This window comes from Fukomys damarensis, unplaced genomic scaffold (genome assembly GCF_012274545.1).
Source record: "Fukomys damarensis isolate Sample0158 unplaced genomic scaffold, DMR_v1.0_HiC HiC_scaffold_19, whole genome shotgun sequence".
Lineage (NCBI taxonomy): Eukaryota > Metazoa > Chordata > Mammalia > Rodentia > Bathyergidae > Fukomys > Fukomys damarensis.
Genome location: NW_022900931.1, coordinates 7,991,276 through 8,009,148, shown reverse-complemented (window position 1 = coordinate 8,009,148; position 17,873 = coordinate 7,991,276). Strand labels below are relative to the sequence as shown.

At 39.3% G+C, this 17,873-nt stretch overlaps 1 protein-coding gene across 6 annotated transcripts in view; it reads right to left on the bottom strand.

The window, feature by feature from the left end:
- Nucleotides 1-374: 374 nt before the first annotated feature.
- Enthd1 (ENTH domain containing 1) overlaps nucleotides 375-17,873 on the bottom strand; it is a 106,646-nt gene continuing 89,147 nt past the window's right edge. For 4 of the 6 annotated variants that reach the window (XM_010612556.1, XM_010612573.1, XM_010612582.1 and 1 more), the window contains 2 exons: nucleotides 11,877-12,272; nucleotides 375-1,161 (listed from right to left, as the gene is read on the bottom strand). In XM_010612556.1, coding sequence (XP_010610858.1) covers nucleotides 590-1,161; nucleotides 11,877-12,272 — 968 coding nt within the window. In that variant the 3' untranslated portion in view covers nucleotides 375-589. The remainder of the gene's footprint in view (nucleotides 1,162-11,876; nucleotides 12,273-17,873) is intronic. The other 2 variants (XM_010612592.1, XM_010612602.3) reach the window with 2 other exon arrangements.

The window sequence follows — 17,873 nt, the reverse complement described above, 5'->3', positions numbered from 1 at the left end:
AAAAATAAAGGCTTCTTGCTGCTCACTTACCCAACAGCTCTCAGAGAGTTGTTTGCACCTTGAAGTCTTGTCTCATCTTCCACTAATGTTTAACACCATTTTGAGGTACAAATACAAAGCATGGAAGAATGAAATTCTCTTCAGTTTCAAATGAGCTAACATACAAGTTGGAAATTATCAAAGGTGACTTCTCCTTGGAAAATAAACCACACAAATACATTTAGTGGTCTGAAACACCCCCTCCCTCAATACTGGGGAACAAACCCAGGGCCTTTGCACTGAACTATGCCCAGCCCCTTTTATTTATTTTTTAAAATCTGAGACAGGGTCTTATTAAGTCATCCAGACTGGCCTTAACTTGTGATACTCCTGCCTCAGCCTCCCAGAGTATAGGGATTACAGCTGTGTACCACCATGCCTGGCTAAAATACTTGTTAATAAACCTGACAAGGCAAATTACACTACCACCCTTTTTCCATAGCAATGAGAATCAATAAAATGTTAACATCTTAAGTGTTTTCAGAAGTGGAATCACATGAATTCTATCAAAATGGCTACTGGGATTGTTGGATGTGAGCAGACTGGAAGCCTACACAGATTTGCCGACTTGCAGACTAGTCCCGCTCATGCTCACCAGGTGGCTACTGATGATGTTAAGCTCCTGTATCACTGTGCTCAGATCTTCATGGAGTCTAACTATCGCACTTTTTACCTCCTCGAGAAGAACTTTAATGGAACTGTTTGCTTCAGGTTCCCTGGGCAGGTTCCCTTGGGTTGGCTGAAAACTAGAGCAGGATACGGAGGGCATGCTGTCTACATTTTGGGTGGGAAAAGCGACCCAATCGCTGCTGGAAATACGACTGGTCTTATTTTTAGCAGAATCAGAGTTATCGGGAAGAATTTCCAGCGGGCTGAGGTTGTCTTCTTCCTCCTCATCAGAAGACAGGGCCCTTGGAGCAAAGGGGTAGTGGGCACCGGCCGTCTTGCCTCTGCGCTTAGTGGAGGCAGCAGACCGCCGTGGGTGCGGCAGAGCCCAGAGGGAAGGTCTGGGCAGAGCCGGGGGTACGTGCAGGACCGGCTTCTCTGAAGGGGCCGCATCGGAAGGGGACACAGAAGCAGCAGAAAAGGAAGATGTTCCCTCAGAGGCAGAGGCAGTTGAAACTGAAACGCATAAAGGAGAGAAAGATTTATGTAACAAATGGGAGTAATAGAAAAATTTTATAATGTAAAAGTCTATCTGGAAAGTCTCAATATAAACTACTTAGAATTTTAAATGTTAAATATTCACAATAAGCCTTAAAAAATCTAAAGCAGGAAATGGAGAAAATCTACAGATGTATTATATATCAATAATACCATGGAAATGAACCTAAAATAGGATTATCAATATTCATCTTGACTCCCAAACCCTGTCCAACGTATTTTTATACTACTGTAAACTTCATCAGAGAGAAAAGCATTAAACCCCATTCTACTGACTGCCAGCATTTTAAATTGGTATTTAAAGTAGAAAGCCTGAGAGACCTGCAACTTAGTCTTTCATCGTTTTCCCCCCTGCAAGATTATGATGACAAAATGAACTACCAACTAATGAGAAATACCCAAAGTAAGTGCAATCCATCTTTTCCTCTCCGTGGTCAAAAACAACCAAAGCTGAAGACCAACCCATCTCAGATCCAGAACACCTTAGCACTCACATATAATCATCTTTCTTCCCAAGAAACTGTAAGTAACATAACAAGTATTCTACACTTGTTTTCTGTAAAATTAAAGATGTGAGAAAAATTTACTCCCTTTCAGGCAAAATCCTATGAAATGTCTTGCCTCACACTTCATTCTAAATCATTGTTTCCAAAACTCTTCTGAGGGAACAGCGTGTTTGCTAAGATGTTTTGTAAAACAGGGCTTTGTAGTCAAGAAAGGCTGAGCAAACTGCACATTGTGCCATATGTCAGGACATTAACTGGCCTATTAGCATACTTAAACTTCTGACAAATCTACAGTATCTTATTCAGGCGATAAACTTCTTTCTGAAACTCAGAACTTTTTGTTCTTCATGGAATATCTATTTGCATTCATTTATGGATACACGGATAAAGCTGGTGAAAGCTAGTTCTTTAGTCTGTGATTTGCTCTGAACTTGATACTTTAGACTTATTCATCGCAAGTCATAGAATAGGAAAGCTGAGGCTTAGCACTTAGCACACATAACTTATTTGTATTGTCTTTTGCTCCACATATTCATGTCCCTTCTAAACTAAATTGGAACTCTTATAAAAATATGGCCAGGCCAGGTAGCTACTCTCTATTTGTGCCTCTTGAGGGCCTTTGTGGCCCCTCTCCAGTTCTCAGGAAAAAATTCTAATCACAAAACTTGTGGTGATGAAGTGAGTATTGTAAGCGGGTGCAGCAGCAGGAAAGCAGGAACTTCACCACATGTGGCCAGCACAAGCCAGGTACACTTCAGGATGCAGGTCAGGCGAATCTGGACATTCTATCCTGGGATTAAACAGATGCTACAATCCTAGTGGGCACACCAGGGTTGAAAGCCTTGCATATTCGTGTCCCAAATAACACTGCTACCCTCTCACATGGTGTGCTCTGGGTGTCATCTGACATGTCCCTTCACCACCCTCTGGGGCTGGCTATTGGGTATATCCGATGTCCTTATCCTTCTTGGTTTTCTCTCACTTTGATGTAGCACATTCTCCAGGTGGTCAATGAAAAGGATTCACAAAAGGTAAAGGTTTGGGAAATGTGTGTCTGAAAATGGGCTCTACTTTTAGGCTTAATGATAGCTTGGTTAGATAAATAATTCTAGGCAGAAATTCTTTTCAGAAAATTGAAGGCCATATTTACCATCTTCTTCATTTCCAGTATTCAAGAGTGGAATTATTTTAATTCTTATTAAGTGTATATAATCTGTTTGGCTTCTGAAGTATTAGAAAAATTTTCCTCTTTGCCCCCAGTGTCCTGCAGCTTCTGAATGTTGTGCCTTGAAATGGGACAATTTTCATTCATTGAGGTCAAGTGAAAGTAGGACTCTCAATCAGGCAAGTCATTTCCTTCAGCTTCAGAAAATTCTCAGAGGATTTAACCAGTTATTTTCTCCTCTATGTTTTCTCTGTTCTCTTTCTGAACCTTGTCTTGTTCAGATCTCAGATCTCCTGAACCAGACTTCTAATTTTTTTTAAAAACTTTCCCATTTTTTCCTACCTCTGCCTCTTTGCTCTACTTCCTTGGAGATTTTTTTCAACTTGAGCTTCCGATTTCTACCACCAAGTTTCTCATTTCTGCTATTATACATTTTAATTTCCAAGTACTTTTTTGTTGTTCTCAGAATTCTTGTAACATCCTGTTCTTGTTTTATGGTTACACTGCATTTTCTTATCTCTTGGAGGATAGTAAAGGTAAGTTTTTCTTTATAATTATGAAGTTTTCTTTTCCCTTCGTGTTTCCTCCAAATTTTTCTTTGTTTTGCCTATTGCATGTGGAAATTTTTTTTGTTCAGCTTTCTGATATTCCATGTCTACTTATTACTAAGAATGGAGCATTAAAAAGCTGAAGGGAAGCTTTGAATGTGAGTATGGGGCTCGTCAGCTTTGAGGCTCAGCGCATAGTCATTTAGGTGGGTTGTTTTTTAGGGAGCTACTAATATCAGTATCTTCATTGTTGTTGTTTTCTCCGATGCAGTTCAGGTTCTCACATGAATAATTTGCTGTTACTTGCCTATTAGGCAAAGGTCTGGCTGTCAGTGTGCTTGGAGACCAGTGGGGACAGGGGGCTGCGGCACTGAGCCTTTGTGTGCATAACGGCCACTTCTTCCTGTAGTCTGGGTTACAGCACTCGCACCTTCATGTGAGTGCTCATCTCTCATTTCAGAAACCCTCCATTGACTCTCTCCAGAAAAATCACCTTCAGATTCTGCCAGGGCCTAGGTGGGTGATGGGTATTTAGGGTAACTATTCAGCTCCTTGGCAAGGTGAAGTCTAAGGATTTAATTGCTCTTCAAAGAGCTGTTTTCCAACTCTATCTTGTACCTGCTGTAGTTCGGATGTGGATGTCCCTCACAGTTCATGTGTTGGAAGCATGGTCCCCAGGAAGCTTTAAGTGGTGGGGCCCAGAGGAGATGCTGCCTCTAGAAGAGACTATTGCAGTTCTCACAGGGCTCAGGTTAGTCGCCGCAAGACTGAGCTGTTATGAAAGAGCAAGTATGAACTCAGAAGCTGTCCGCGGCCTCTTGTCTCACTGTGCTCCACCACGATGCCATCCACTGTGTTGTGATGATTCACCAAGTTGAACGGGTGCTGGTGCCATTTTCTTAAATATTCAAAACTGTGAGCTAAACAGCCCTCTTTTATTAATAAAGTATCCAGCCTCAATGTATTTTGTTACAGCAACAGAACACAGATAAATACAGCACCAGGTGTGGAGGAGGTTTTATAACCCCATTTACAAGGCAGGCGGCGGAACCACTGAGCTAAATCCCCAGCCCTAACTCCATTTTAAATATGAGGCCAAGGAATCTCAAAGAAGCTAGAGATCTTTCCCAAGACCATAAGGCTGAATGGAGGCAGAAAGAGGATTCAAATTCAAGTATCTTCAGTGTCAAAGTATGCATGTGATCTTAACTCCTAGACTCTACTTTTATACTATTCCACAATTTTAAAATTATTTTTACTCCATTACAGAATAATGTTAAATTCTCAGTACAAAATTTAAGACAGACAACCAGAATGGTGAGAGGACTTGACACCTATTTACAATGAGTGGGTGACAGATACCCTAATCTTTGTCCACAAAAAGGGATGGTAGAAGAATGAATGAAAGGCTGTATTTATTTGAAGATAGACATAAAACCTTAGTAATAACATCATTTCTCTTCTTGTGCATGAGTTAGAACAGTGATTCATGGTTGAAAGTTTCAGGAAAACACCCATTAGCCCAATTAGCAGAGAACTTTCTAATAGGAAGGGTCTACCACACATGAAGCTCGCTGCCTTGGGAAACGGAGGCCCCGAATGCCAGGCTGGCGGCGGTGGTGGTGTGTTTCACGCATCAGGTAGCAGAACTATGTCTCCATGAGACTCTAAGAGTCTCAGACCTGCAACATACCTGCTAGAGGACTAAGAAACTATCCTAGAAATAGAATGTGAGTTTACTCTGGTCAACAAGGAATATTTAATTAGAAGCCTTTAAGCAGGTCAAGAAGAAAACAGTATCCGAGTCAAATGTTAATGTAGTGCTATCGTCTACATAAAGGTAACACAGTCGTGTCGAACACACACACCCACACATGATGTGATTGAAAATTCTGGTATTTACTTTACACTACTAGTTCTCAAAATGTGGCAACGGCAGCAGCATACCCTGCGTGCTTATTGGAAATGAGGTTCTTGGGCTCCACCCCAGACCTCCTGGAAAAGAAACTGGAGGCTGGGCCCAGGACACCGAGTTTCAGCAGGTGCTTCTGAGGCCCGCTGAAGCTGGAGAACCGCTGCTTCTACCCTGACCACCTTTTTGCCCTGTGGCTACAAGTGCTGACTACATAGCTTATCCTTGCTTACAGTTCTGTGGCTTGATTCGCAGGCTGCATGACGCTTTTGTTCATAAAAGCCCCTCATCTCTAACTGCGCACACCGATTTACTTCTGTTTCCAAACACTCCAAGCTGCTCTTCAGGACGCATCTCTGCTGCCCACTCCCTTGCCCTTCTCTGGCTCCCTGCAGAAGTGGTCTGGGGATCCTGTTAACATTCATCCCCTTCCTGTGCCCTACTCAACAGGACGGACATGCAGTGAGCATCGCAAATAAGATGCAGTAAGTGGCTACGTCTTAAAATCTCCCTGTGTAGTATATGCAGGCCAATAGGAAGCCTGCATGAAGATAGCACTGATAAAATCGTTCCAAGGGCTGACATGTTTGTTTTAATTTTTTATGTTCATAAATATTGGACCAGTTCATTAAGATATTACAGCTTTCAATTTAAAGGGCATGTAAAAGAATTGTGCTGCAAATACAAGCAAATACATTTCTAGAAATATTTAAAAACCCTTATTAGCTAAAAATGTAGATTTTTCTGAAAACAGGTACCTGGCTGGCTAAACACTTTTAAATAGTTCACTCCACATCAGAGGGATTTTGCTTTTCATTCTCCAATTCATTCCTTTTGGTCTATCAAGTTCACTATAAAAATTATTTTGATTTTAATTTGTGGCTAAACAATAACATTTTCTACAAGTGTTCAGAGCAGAATTACTTATAATGAACAAAAAAGTGGAAACAATCCAAATGTCCACCAGTTGATAAACAGATAATAAAATGTGTGTATCTGTACCAGTGGGGTAAAGCTATGGCATGAGGGCCACATGGGCTGTTTACCTCTGAAAGCTCTCAAAGATTTGCCATTACTGGTCTATCCAGTGGATTATTACTTGGGCATAAAAAGAGATAAAGTACTAGTATAATCTACAAAAAAGATGAACTTGGGAGGTACTATGCTGAGTGAGAGAAGATGGACAAAAGGCCACATACTGTATGATTACATTCACATGAAATGTCCAGAATAGGCAAAACACAGACACAGACGGTAGATCAGCAGTTGCGAGGAGTTCGGGGAAGAGGAAATGGACAATGATTGTAATAATTGTTTCAGACCTTTTGGGGAGAGGAAAATATTTTAGAATTACTGGTGATAGCAGCACGGTTCTGATAATATACTAAAAACTATTAAGCTACATATTTTATATGAATTAGGTCTCAATGTTTAAAAACCATAACATTTAATGTCATTATAAATAAACTACGTAAAATAAATAGACTAAGGAAACCTCTAAACCACTTATGTTAAATTTTTCCTGGGAAAACCAAATTTTTGAATTAAAGATGAATTTTCTCACTTACCTTACAGAGTATAAACCTGGTTCACCATGTTTAAAAAACAGAGTAGGCTCTTTCTGCCTGTACCTCAGCAGGCAGGAGTAGCATGGCTCCCAGCTCTGGGTGCCTCCCTGGCCTCCCTGCGGGATGAGTAGCCCTTCACCCTCTTTATGCCTGGTGCTTCTGCACCTACCTGGCCAGAAGCACAGGCTTAGCTGAGACACTTTGCAGGGCTCTTTTCTACCAACTTCCTCCTTTCTTTTAGGGAAGCTGTTAACTGTTCTGGCACTGGAGCCTTTTATAAACACAAAGGTAGAAGGCATGGTTAATAAATCCTTTGTGTGTGTGTGTGAGATGTTTGGTTTCTTTCACTAGCAAAGAGGAATTGAAAAAGAGCTATGCAGAACAACTACTCCTGGAACAATGAGACAGAAACAAAGGAGGCAGTCAGTAAGGACACCCACCACTGTTCCCCACGGGAGGCTGTGGAATGGGTTTTATTGCCTCAAAAAAGAAATTAGAAAGTGTCCACTGTAGTGGAACACACTTTACACAGGTGTGACTTATGAGGATATAATGAGAGCTGCCTGCCACTATGTCTGGCTTCTAAGCATCTAGTAGCTCTATTATTTTTCCTTTTTATTGTGCATGATGAAATGTCTAATGACAAAATAATAGTTTGAGCTACAGATAAATAATTTAAATTAAACTGAGGAGAAGCAATGGGATGTTACAGGAAACATTACTTAGTATTAAAGGGTCAAATGCGGTTGCAAGTCTATCCCTCACATTCAGTATAAATGTTACAGTGCTTAGGTGACTTCCTCCTTCTTCTTTGAGATCCTCTAAAACACAAGCATGCAAGTACTTCATAATTTTCCTACGTCATTACCGCCAAAGAGTGAATCATGTCAGACCTGTGCCTTTCATATAAACAAATACTTCTTAAAACAAACCCAGAAAATGGGCATTATCTTCTCTATTCTCCATCAACCTGAGTGGCAGTCCATGGACACCAGCCACTCACTCTAGCCGCATCATTTCGGGAATTCCTCAGCCGCAGTGACCTTCGGCCACCTGGAACAAGCCAGCATTCAGAATTGCCCTGCTCTGGAGTCTTCTCCAAGATCACTTTCCTTCTCCCTCACTTCCAGCCCTCCCGTTCCCTTTAATTCACGTAGCCTTGGGTCTTGCCGAGGCAGCAGATCTGGGTCCTTTCTCTCCTGCTATCAGTGCCTACCTGGCACTGCATCCTTTCTCGTCCAGCCCCAGTCCCCAGCATCTGTCACTTCCCCACTTTCTTGCCCCCTGGGCTGCTCTGTGTGCTGTACGGTTTCTGTTACAACTGCTATCTTCAACTCTGCTTTTGTAGACAATATGTAAACAAATTAGCCAGGCTGCGTTCCAATAACATTCTCTTAACCAACGCAGGCAGTGGCCGGACTTGGCCCCGATGCTGTTGTTTGTCGATTCTTGTCCCATGCCTGTGCATCTCATTCCTATCCCAGGCTTCTCAGCATGACTGGAGAAAGGCACAGACCTCTGCAGACCAGGATGGCACACAGTACTGATCTCTCAGCCTATCAGCTACTTCTTTCATTTTCTACAGGTTCTCTTTTTTACCTTCACCACTGCCACTGTGGCTGCTATGCCATCCTATGGGGGGCTGAGAGTCTACTGTTCTAAAAGTGGAACTAAATATATGTACATCTGAGCAACAATAGTGAACTTCTATACTGCATTTACTGAGTGTCAAGTCCCACTGAGCACTTTACATACATATGCCATCATTGTCCCTGTGCTGCACAAGGAGATACTGACCTGCAGAGAGCTCAGATGCCTTGTCTAATGTCATACAGTTAGTGGTTGAGCCAGGATCATTCATCCAAGCACCTGAACCCAGAACTTGTGCTAAGTCATGTTCTAAATAACAAATACAGAAACAATTTGCCCCTAAAATTCAAGAGAAATTTTATCAACTTGCAATCAGTGTTAAATCTATCAATGTCCATAGTATGTCTATATGTGTGTTTGTCTACCTATCCCTCCCTATTAACAGAATTAGAAGGAGAATTAAGGGCCAAAGGAAATTTTAAAATCCAATATAGAATATTATAATTAAGAATGTAATAAGCAATTAAATAAGTACTACAGCAATGATCAGAGAATAATATCAACTCTGTTATTCAACCAATCACTTTGTCAGACAGTCAAGGGATTTCAATTCAGTGGCCAATATTTCAATATTTTAAAAAGTTTCATACCATCTACAAAAGCAATACAATCTTTAAAATAGATGTACCACACTATCTTGATTACTATAGCTTTGTAAGTCTTTTTTTTTTTGAGACAGGTTCTTCTTATGCAGTTTCAGCTGGCCTCGAACTTGAGGTAACTCTGCTTCAGCTCCCCAAGTGCTGGGATTACAGATATGTGCTACCACATTTGGCGATGATAAGTTTTGAAGTTAGGCAATAAGAATCTTTCAATTTTGTTCTTTTGCTTTCAAGATTATTTTGGCTATTTTGGACACAGGGCAGGTCCATGTAAGATTCAGCTTGTCAATTTCACAATAATGCCTTCTAAGAATGCACTGAATCTGTAATTCTGGAGAGAAACGACCCCTTAACAATATTGAGTCTTCCAATCCATGAACACAGTATATCTCTCAAATTTATTTGGGCCTTTAATTGTTCTGAGAAATGCTCTGAGCTGGAAATGTAACTCAAGAGTACAGTGCTTGCCTAGCATGTGTGAGGCCCTGGGTTTGATCCCTAGTATTAGAAAAAAGAAAAAGTTTCATAGTTTTCAGTGCAAAAGTCCTACATGTCTGTTAAGTATTTTTTAAAATTCTACCATAAGTGGTACTGCTGTTTTAATTTCAATTTCTAATTGTTTATTCCTGGATAAACAGGCTGGCCTTGACCTCCTGAGCTTGACTGATATTCCTGCATTAGTCTCTCAGGTGTCTGGGAATACAGGTACATGCCACCATATCTGCTGTAAACTATTTTTATACGTGGACCTGAACCCTGAAGTCTTGCAAAGCTCATCTTTGAGGTCTAGCAGCTTTTTGTGGTCAATTCTTTGGGATTTCCTACACAGATAACCATGTTATAGTTGAATAAAAATACTGTCATTTCTCCCTTTCCAGTGTAGAAGCCTTTCATTTCTTTTTTATGGCTTAAGTGTTTTCGCTAGGACCTCCAATACAATGTTGGATAAAAGTGGTGAAAAAAGATATTGTTTCCCTGTCGCTGATCTGATTAGTAAAACATCCAGTCTTTCATCATTAATTAACATCAGCAGTAGGGATGTTTAAATATGCTCTTTATCAGCTTGACAGAAATTTCCTTTTCTTTCTAACTTGCTTAGACTTTCAAAAAATTGTAATTAGGTGTAGAATTTTATCAAATGTTTTTTCTGCATGAATCATGTTTTATCTTATTCTGTTAATATACTAGATTACAGAGATTTATTTTCAAGTGTCAGATTAACATTAGAATTCTGAGAAAAACGCTCCTCGATCATGGTGTAGTCTCATTTTTATATAATGCAGGATTTGATTTGTTAATACTTTTTTTTTGGTATCAGGGATTGAACTCAGGACCTTGCACTAGTGAAGCAGTGCTAAAACCCTGGCCCTAATTTGTTAATATTTTATTAAAGATTTTTACATCTATGTTAATGGGGAAATGGATCTATAATTTACTTTTATTGTAATGTGTTTGTCAGATTTTGGTAGCAGATGAGCCATCTTCATAAAATGAGTTGGGCAAGGCTCTTTCTCTTTTTATATTCTGAAAGAGATTGGTATAAACTGATGTTACTTCTGCCTTAGAATGTAATGTTGAAACTATATGGGCTTGAGGTTTTCTTTGTAAGGCATTTTTGAAAAGATAGTGATATACATGGATATATGTACATTTACCATACATATTTTAATATATTCATATATTTTAAAATTTAACAAACACAAAGGTCATATCAGGTCAATTTTAGCCAGTTGTCATCTTTTCAGCTAAGGTGTCAAACATATTGCTCTAACACTGCCCTTAATTTTCTCTTATAATCCTTTGATATTTAGAGGATTTGTATAGCTATATCCTATATCTCATTCTTGTAATTTCTACCCCCTCCCTCTGATCAGTCTTTACAGGGCTTAAATTAACTTTTCCATGGATCCCTCTTTCGGCCTTTGACATTTTTAACTTTTGCTTCTCTTTTATTTTATTCACTTCTATTCTTTGTTGTTTACTTTCTTACTTTGGGTTTAATTTGTTCCTTTTTCCTCAAAGCATCTTAAATTAGAACCCTATGTCATTGATTTTAATGTGTTCTCCCTTTCTTGTCCATGCAATTTTTTGGTTGTTGCTGTTGTTTTGGGCAGGGTCTAGCTATGTAGTTGAGGTCGGCCTTGAATTCACAGTGATCCTCCTGCCTCAGCCTCTCAAATGCTGAGATTACAGAGGTACGCCACACGCTTGGCTCTTACATAAGCACTTAAGCTATGATTTTTCTCTGTAGCAACCCTCTTAATGTTTTATAGAGACAGGGAAAGGATGCATGCAATTCCTTGCTCCTTTTGGGTAATCAGTATACAAAAAGAGCACACATGCACTTGTATACATAACAATATACATAATAATCCTTTTCATACAACCTCTTACTAAGTAACCTAAATGAAAGGAAGCTCTCAGTTAATGCTAGTTCCTTCTAATTTGGTTAGTACCAAAATTACTCAGAACTCATGGTAATGCATTTAATCAATATTTGGTTATACACAATGATAAATTATCTATCAGTCCTTTAATAAAGGAGTACTTTCCCAATTGATGAGTACCTCTATGGCAGGTACATTTTAATATCACCGGAGAAGGGACTCCCCACCTAAAGCAGAGAGACGGGGAGGGGGGAGGGAAGAAGGGAGGGAGGGAGAGAGCAGAGAAAAATAAAAGAAGAATGCTTAAAAAAGAGTATGTTTGGGGGGAGACTCACCCCATGTGGTTAAGGTCTTAAGGTCTTCATTATCCATCTGAACAATGCTGGCTTGTGTAGGTTTCTGATGGTCCTTACTGATTACAATCTCCTTTACTGGGTTAACTGTTTTGAAAGAGGGAGAGACATAGAGTGTCTCTACAGAAGACCAGTTATAGAAAGCAGAATCTGACTTTGATATCCTTAAATTGGGGCTGATAAATTCTTCTTTACTTGATGAGCAAAATGCTGGTAAAGTTGTCAACATTTCAACACTTTTTATGGGTTCTTGCTTTCCCTGAGGTGTTTGCAAAGGGTTTTCTATTACAGTATTTGAAATGGTATTCTCTGATTCCTTGTCCAAAGTCACATTTATCTGCAGAGAGGAACATTTTTCTGAGGAGGTAGGCATAGCATCTGTAAAGTAACAAATAAGAACTACAATAAAAAATGAAAATACTCTATTTCAAATCCATTGCAATTTTAATAAATAGGATTTTAATTCTGTAACAGAATTCTTTCCTATTTAGTTGTTCTGCTTTCTTAGTGTGCTTCTATATTCTATTTAAAGTCCACTCAAACTATAATTGATGCCTTAGTCATTTGGTGGATGCCTTCTCCCTTTCTCCTCACTAAAATACAAGGCAAGAAAAGCTTCAAATAACTTGTCTTTAAATATTTCTCCCTTCACCCACTTATCTGTCTCTGAAACCACCATATTTTTAGTACCTTCAAACTTTCATCTTTTATGAGGTAGACTAGGGTAAATGTGCCACATCATACTGGTTTATCCTTATAGGACCCATAGCTACAAAAATTTTTCCCCTGAAATAAAAAATGTCTTCACCCAGTGTCTACAAAAGGCATTAACGAAACTCAGTACTTTAGCAGCATAATTTTACTAAATCCTCTCTCTACATGGAAAAACCCCAACAACCTTTCTCAGCTATTCTGAGGACTGAAATGTAAGTTCCATTAAGTGAGAGATCTGTCCATTCTAGTCAATGCCACCAGAGAACCTAGAACAGAGCCTGGAATACAACAGACACATGACTTTATTACAAATAGAAGTCACTTAAGGAATTGTATGGAACTGAAATTTAAGGCAGATCTGATCTAGGGGTGTTAAGTATCTAAAAAATACATGAATTTTGGGCCTAGTCAATTTTAGATGTAAATTGCTTTTAGTACCCAATGGTAGGGCTCGCTCTCAAAGAGTTTCATCGGAACCTGGATATAAAGAGGAAGAAAACTATTTTTAAGAGGTTGAGTTAGTGAAACTAGAAGCATAACTAGGTGAGAGAGGGAAGAAAGATGAAGATATAATTTAAACTCCCAAAAGGGAAAAGGATGCAGAAATCGTGCAATTCACTATCACAATGCACATCATAACGTATTATAATGCACATTTATATGCTCTCATCATCACTCTTAGGCTCTGAGTTATTAAAGCAAAAACAGATTTTCTTTGACACTAAAATTCTTTCCATTTCACCCACAGTTGGGGGCTAGAAAAAAGTTCCTGGTATATACTGAGAATTATACAACTCAGGAAACTTATATTGGTATCTCCACTAGGAATTCCATGTTTTCTCAATGTCCCTTATAAAACTCAATTCAAGTGTCACTTTTTCTCTAAACCTCGCCCTGGTCCTTTTCTCTCCTTGCCCCAGTCTACCACTGTCCATCATACTATGTCCTTCCCAGAATCCTGTGAGTAATGAAAACACTTCATTCATTACGAGTCTTCCCCTACCTGACAATAGTCTCTTGAAGAGACCTTGTATGAGTTGTCTTTGGATCCCAACACCTAACAGTGCCACTCCTAGCTGATGTACTCGATGCTTGTTGGATGAAAGTAAAACTGAGGCACAAGAATTACAAAAAAGTGGGCCAGGGATTTAGCTCAGTGGTGCCACTGCTGCCTGCCTCACGAGCGCAAGGACCCAAGTTCAATCCCTGGTACCAAAAAAAAAATACTCCTAGCTGATGTACTCGATGCTTGTTGGATGAAAGTAAAACTGAGGCACAAGAATTACAAAAAAGTGGGCCAGGGATTTAGCTCAGTGGTGCCACTGCTGCCTGCCTCACGAGCGCAAGGACCCAAGTTCAATCCCTGGTACAAAAAAAAAAAAAAAAAAGAATTAAAAAAAAGTAAAGTAGTACATGTATTTTTCTAAATTGAATACAGTTTAATGACTTAATAAAGATTAAAGGAAACTGAAAAGTGGTAGATGAAAATAACTTCTAAAATATTCCTAATTTGCATATGGCCCAGTTATATTTAGTTGATAAAGTTTCTGTTAAAAATGCTAATATAGCCCTTAGTAGGGAACTAGATTTATGGTATTCCAGAGTGCATGTGTAAGGTCACCACATTTACATAAAAGCATTCATTACTTAAGAGCAAAATTTCATTTAATATTTTTTCTACTGACTTCCATTTTACATGTGAGAAAACAAAAAAAATGTTTTATAATAAAATCATGTAAAATTTAGCAGTATGTAACTAGGACAATGCAGAATGACTAACTTCCTGGTGAAAATATTCATAAGAACACTCAATATTTGGTACAAAAATACAAAATTTAAAATTAAACACAACCTTAAGATTCAATGAAATCAGCCAGATCAAAGTCATTCTATCAACCCCCTCTCCCAATAGTCCAGGAAGATTAGCTTGCAATCTTTTGGTTGCTTAAGATTTCCGTTAAAATTTGTAACTTCTGTTATTTTTTAATTTTTGAGAGGGTCTTGGTTGCCATGTTGTGCAGACTGGTCTCAAATTCCGAGGTGCAAGTGAGCCTTCCAACTCAGCCTCTCAAGTAGCTGGGACTACAGGCTACTTGCACCACTGTGGTCAGCAAAACCCGGAACTTTTTAAATGAATCAAATACTATGATCTAAAAGAAGTCTGCTGGTAAATTAATTTTATATGCCCAGTACTTTATCTTAAAGAGAAAAATGTTTACTTAAATAGAAAGCTGATAGAGTCAGGATTCTAGAAAGCAAAGTGGTCTGTTTCTTGCCCGTTATCCTTGTTGCATCCTTACTTATTCTATGCAATGTGCCAAGTTAATCCTCTTCAATTCAATCACTACTTTAGTTATTTTTAGTTTATATTCAAAAGTCCTTTAAAAACTCCCTCTGTGTCAGTGACAAAATCCAACTCCTTGGGGTTTGAAGGACTCACTGCCCATCTGCTATCACTCACATCCCAGGTGCATCAGGTCCCTGTGCATATTCTGTCAACGCAGGTCTCCTGATCTCCACACCACACTGATCTCTCCCTCTGCGTGCTGACAACGGAACACTATCCTTTTTCCCCACCCATTTAAATCCCACCAGTATCACAAGGCCCATCTCAAGTACCACATCTACAAGCTATCTCCAGCAGCCCGCACTCCATCCTAATTCTGCCCTTCCTTGAGATAACGCTATCGATCACAAGATGGATCCATTTATCCTCTCCCTCCAAAGCCACACAAATGACAAAAGGAGGAATTAAAAGGTATAAACCTAAGAAGGGAAACAGAATAAAAGAGCAAAGAGGAAAATAAAAGATAAGAGATGCTAACAGGACATTAGAAAAGGAAAAGTTGAGGATGGAACTGAAGTGGCAAAAACCCTAAATTCCTGGAGAAGGGGAAACCAGTGTGAATGAAGCCAATCCTTGGACAGAACTCTAGAAAGTTTTAGGAACTGGAGGAGCAGCTTCTTAGAAGTTTGAGGACTTTGTAGCTTTATTTTGGGAAGATCTTCACTTGCATGAAGATAGCTGTTATCTTGTCAGGCAGAAAAGATTTATTTCCATTGCCTGGGTATTCAAGCATGTGTATGAATCCTGAGTAGCCAATGCATGAGCTGCACAATTATTAAGCTATTGTCTTAGAGCCCCATAGCCACACCCTTCTATGCTCTGTTCTGATACTGGGGCCAGGATACCACAAACCACATCTATACGTTGCCCATTCATTTATGTCAGGTTGGGCCAGCAAAGGGTGCCAGACAGAGAGTAGAAGGCTGGAGGAGGAGGACAGGTGCTGCACCTTTGTCTGCCTCCACAGCTAAGAGCTTTGCCCTTGCGATGCTCCTTCCTCCACCGGTAGTGTTCCTTTCATTTTGCATTTTTCTAACACTTTTAGAAGAAGCTTTACATACCTCCGTAGCAACATTAACTCCAGCTCCTTCAAGTTTCTAAATTTTAATAATTCCAACCTCTTCGTTTTGCTCCCCTAGGCTCCAGGCTGGTAGTTTATTCCTGCAGCTGCTTCCTCTATGGTACGTTGGTGTTCACTTTTTGCCTTTTCAATTTTCAGTACCTAATCAACAATCTTCATATTAAATTTGATAATATTTTCTGTCAATCGCAGAGTAATTTCTATTAGAACAATGCTACCATAGCTACCACCTAGAATCTCTAGAAAATATATGAGTATCAGCCAACAACTCCAAGGTGAGGAGAGTGACCAAAAGCAGGCAGAAAGCAGAGGACTCAAGGCTAGGAAGAAAGAAGAGCACTGAGAGGGGGTCGCCTGTTTCTCCAACTCATCATTGGCACTCCGGCCAGCTCTCCACGGGGAGGCTGAAACTGGGCTACACCTACTCTTACTGAACTAGAGCAGGACAGGACAGTTGGAGCTACCACGGCACTGGAGGGAGGTGGGGATCCTGCTCAGGAACTACAGAGAAAACCACATTTATTACCAACACAATCAAACTGCTGATAACTAAACATAGCAAAGTGAATCTCAGAAGTACCCAGAGAAAGATGACACTTAGCCGGGCATGGTGGCACAGCCTGGAATCCCAGTCCTCTGGGAGGCTAAGTAGGGGGATCACAAACTCAGGTCCAATCTGGGCAACTTCATGACTCAGAGAGATCCTGTCTCAAAAATAAAAAAATAAAGTACTGGGGATGCAGCTCAGTGCAAAGGCCCTGGATTCCATCCCTAGTACCAGGGGTGGGGTTTGGGTGATGCTTTGTGAAGAAGGGAATGAGGTGAATGATGGCTGACTTCTCATCAGATGTAATGGAGGCTAGAAAACAGTGGAAAACCATCTTTTAAGAAATGCAGTGGTGAAGCAAAACAAAAACTGTCAACATAAAATTCTGTAACTAGTAACAATGTCCTTCAAAATTGAAGGCAAAATAAAAACATTATAAAATAAACAAAAGCTAAGAGAATAAACTGCCAGCAGGCCTTTAAAATAAGAACTGTTGTTGAAAGTTAAATAGAAATTATACCAGATGGAAAGCTGGATCTTTGAGAAGGAATGAAGAATGCCATAAATGGGAAAACATGTAGGTAAATGCAAAAGTCTGCTTTTTCTCTTCATTTCTTTAAAACATATGTGGTTGTTTAAAAAAATCATAAAACTTCGTGTGAAAATCTTAACAAAAATAAATATAATTCATATGACAACTGTAGTATAAATGATAGAGTGGTAAATAGGCCTATATGGTTATAACATTTTTATATTTTATATAAAGTGGTGATATGATATTAACTCTAAATGACTATGAATACTGAAGGGTATACGATTTAATGTCTAGAGAAATCACTAAAATTAACCCAAAGATTAATAGATAAAATGAAAATCTAAAAAAATACTGAACTAACCCAAAAGGAGGAAGGCAGGTAAAAACGGAGGAATAAAACACAGATAGGACAAGCACAAAATAATAATAAAATAGACCTAAAACCAGTCATTTGAATAATTATGGTAAAAGCAATTAAAAGTCATAGTCTTTCAGACTGGACAGAGAGATCCAATTTATGTTGTATACAACAGATATATTTTAAAAGCAAAATCACAAATAGATTGAAAGTAAAAGACTTAAAAAATATTATGCAGCAAAAAACACTAAGAAACCTGAGCAGCCATATTGCTACTGAACAGACTTTAAGACAGGGTACTAGAAATAAAAAGCAACAGTTCATGACAAAAGGGCTTACCACTTAGTGTGTGTGGGGATCTTTCTCTCTCTCTCTCTCTCTCTCTCTCTCTCTATAT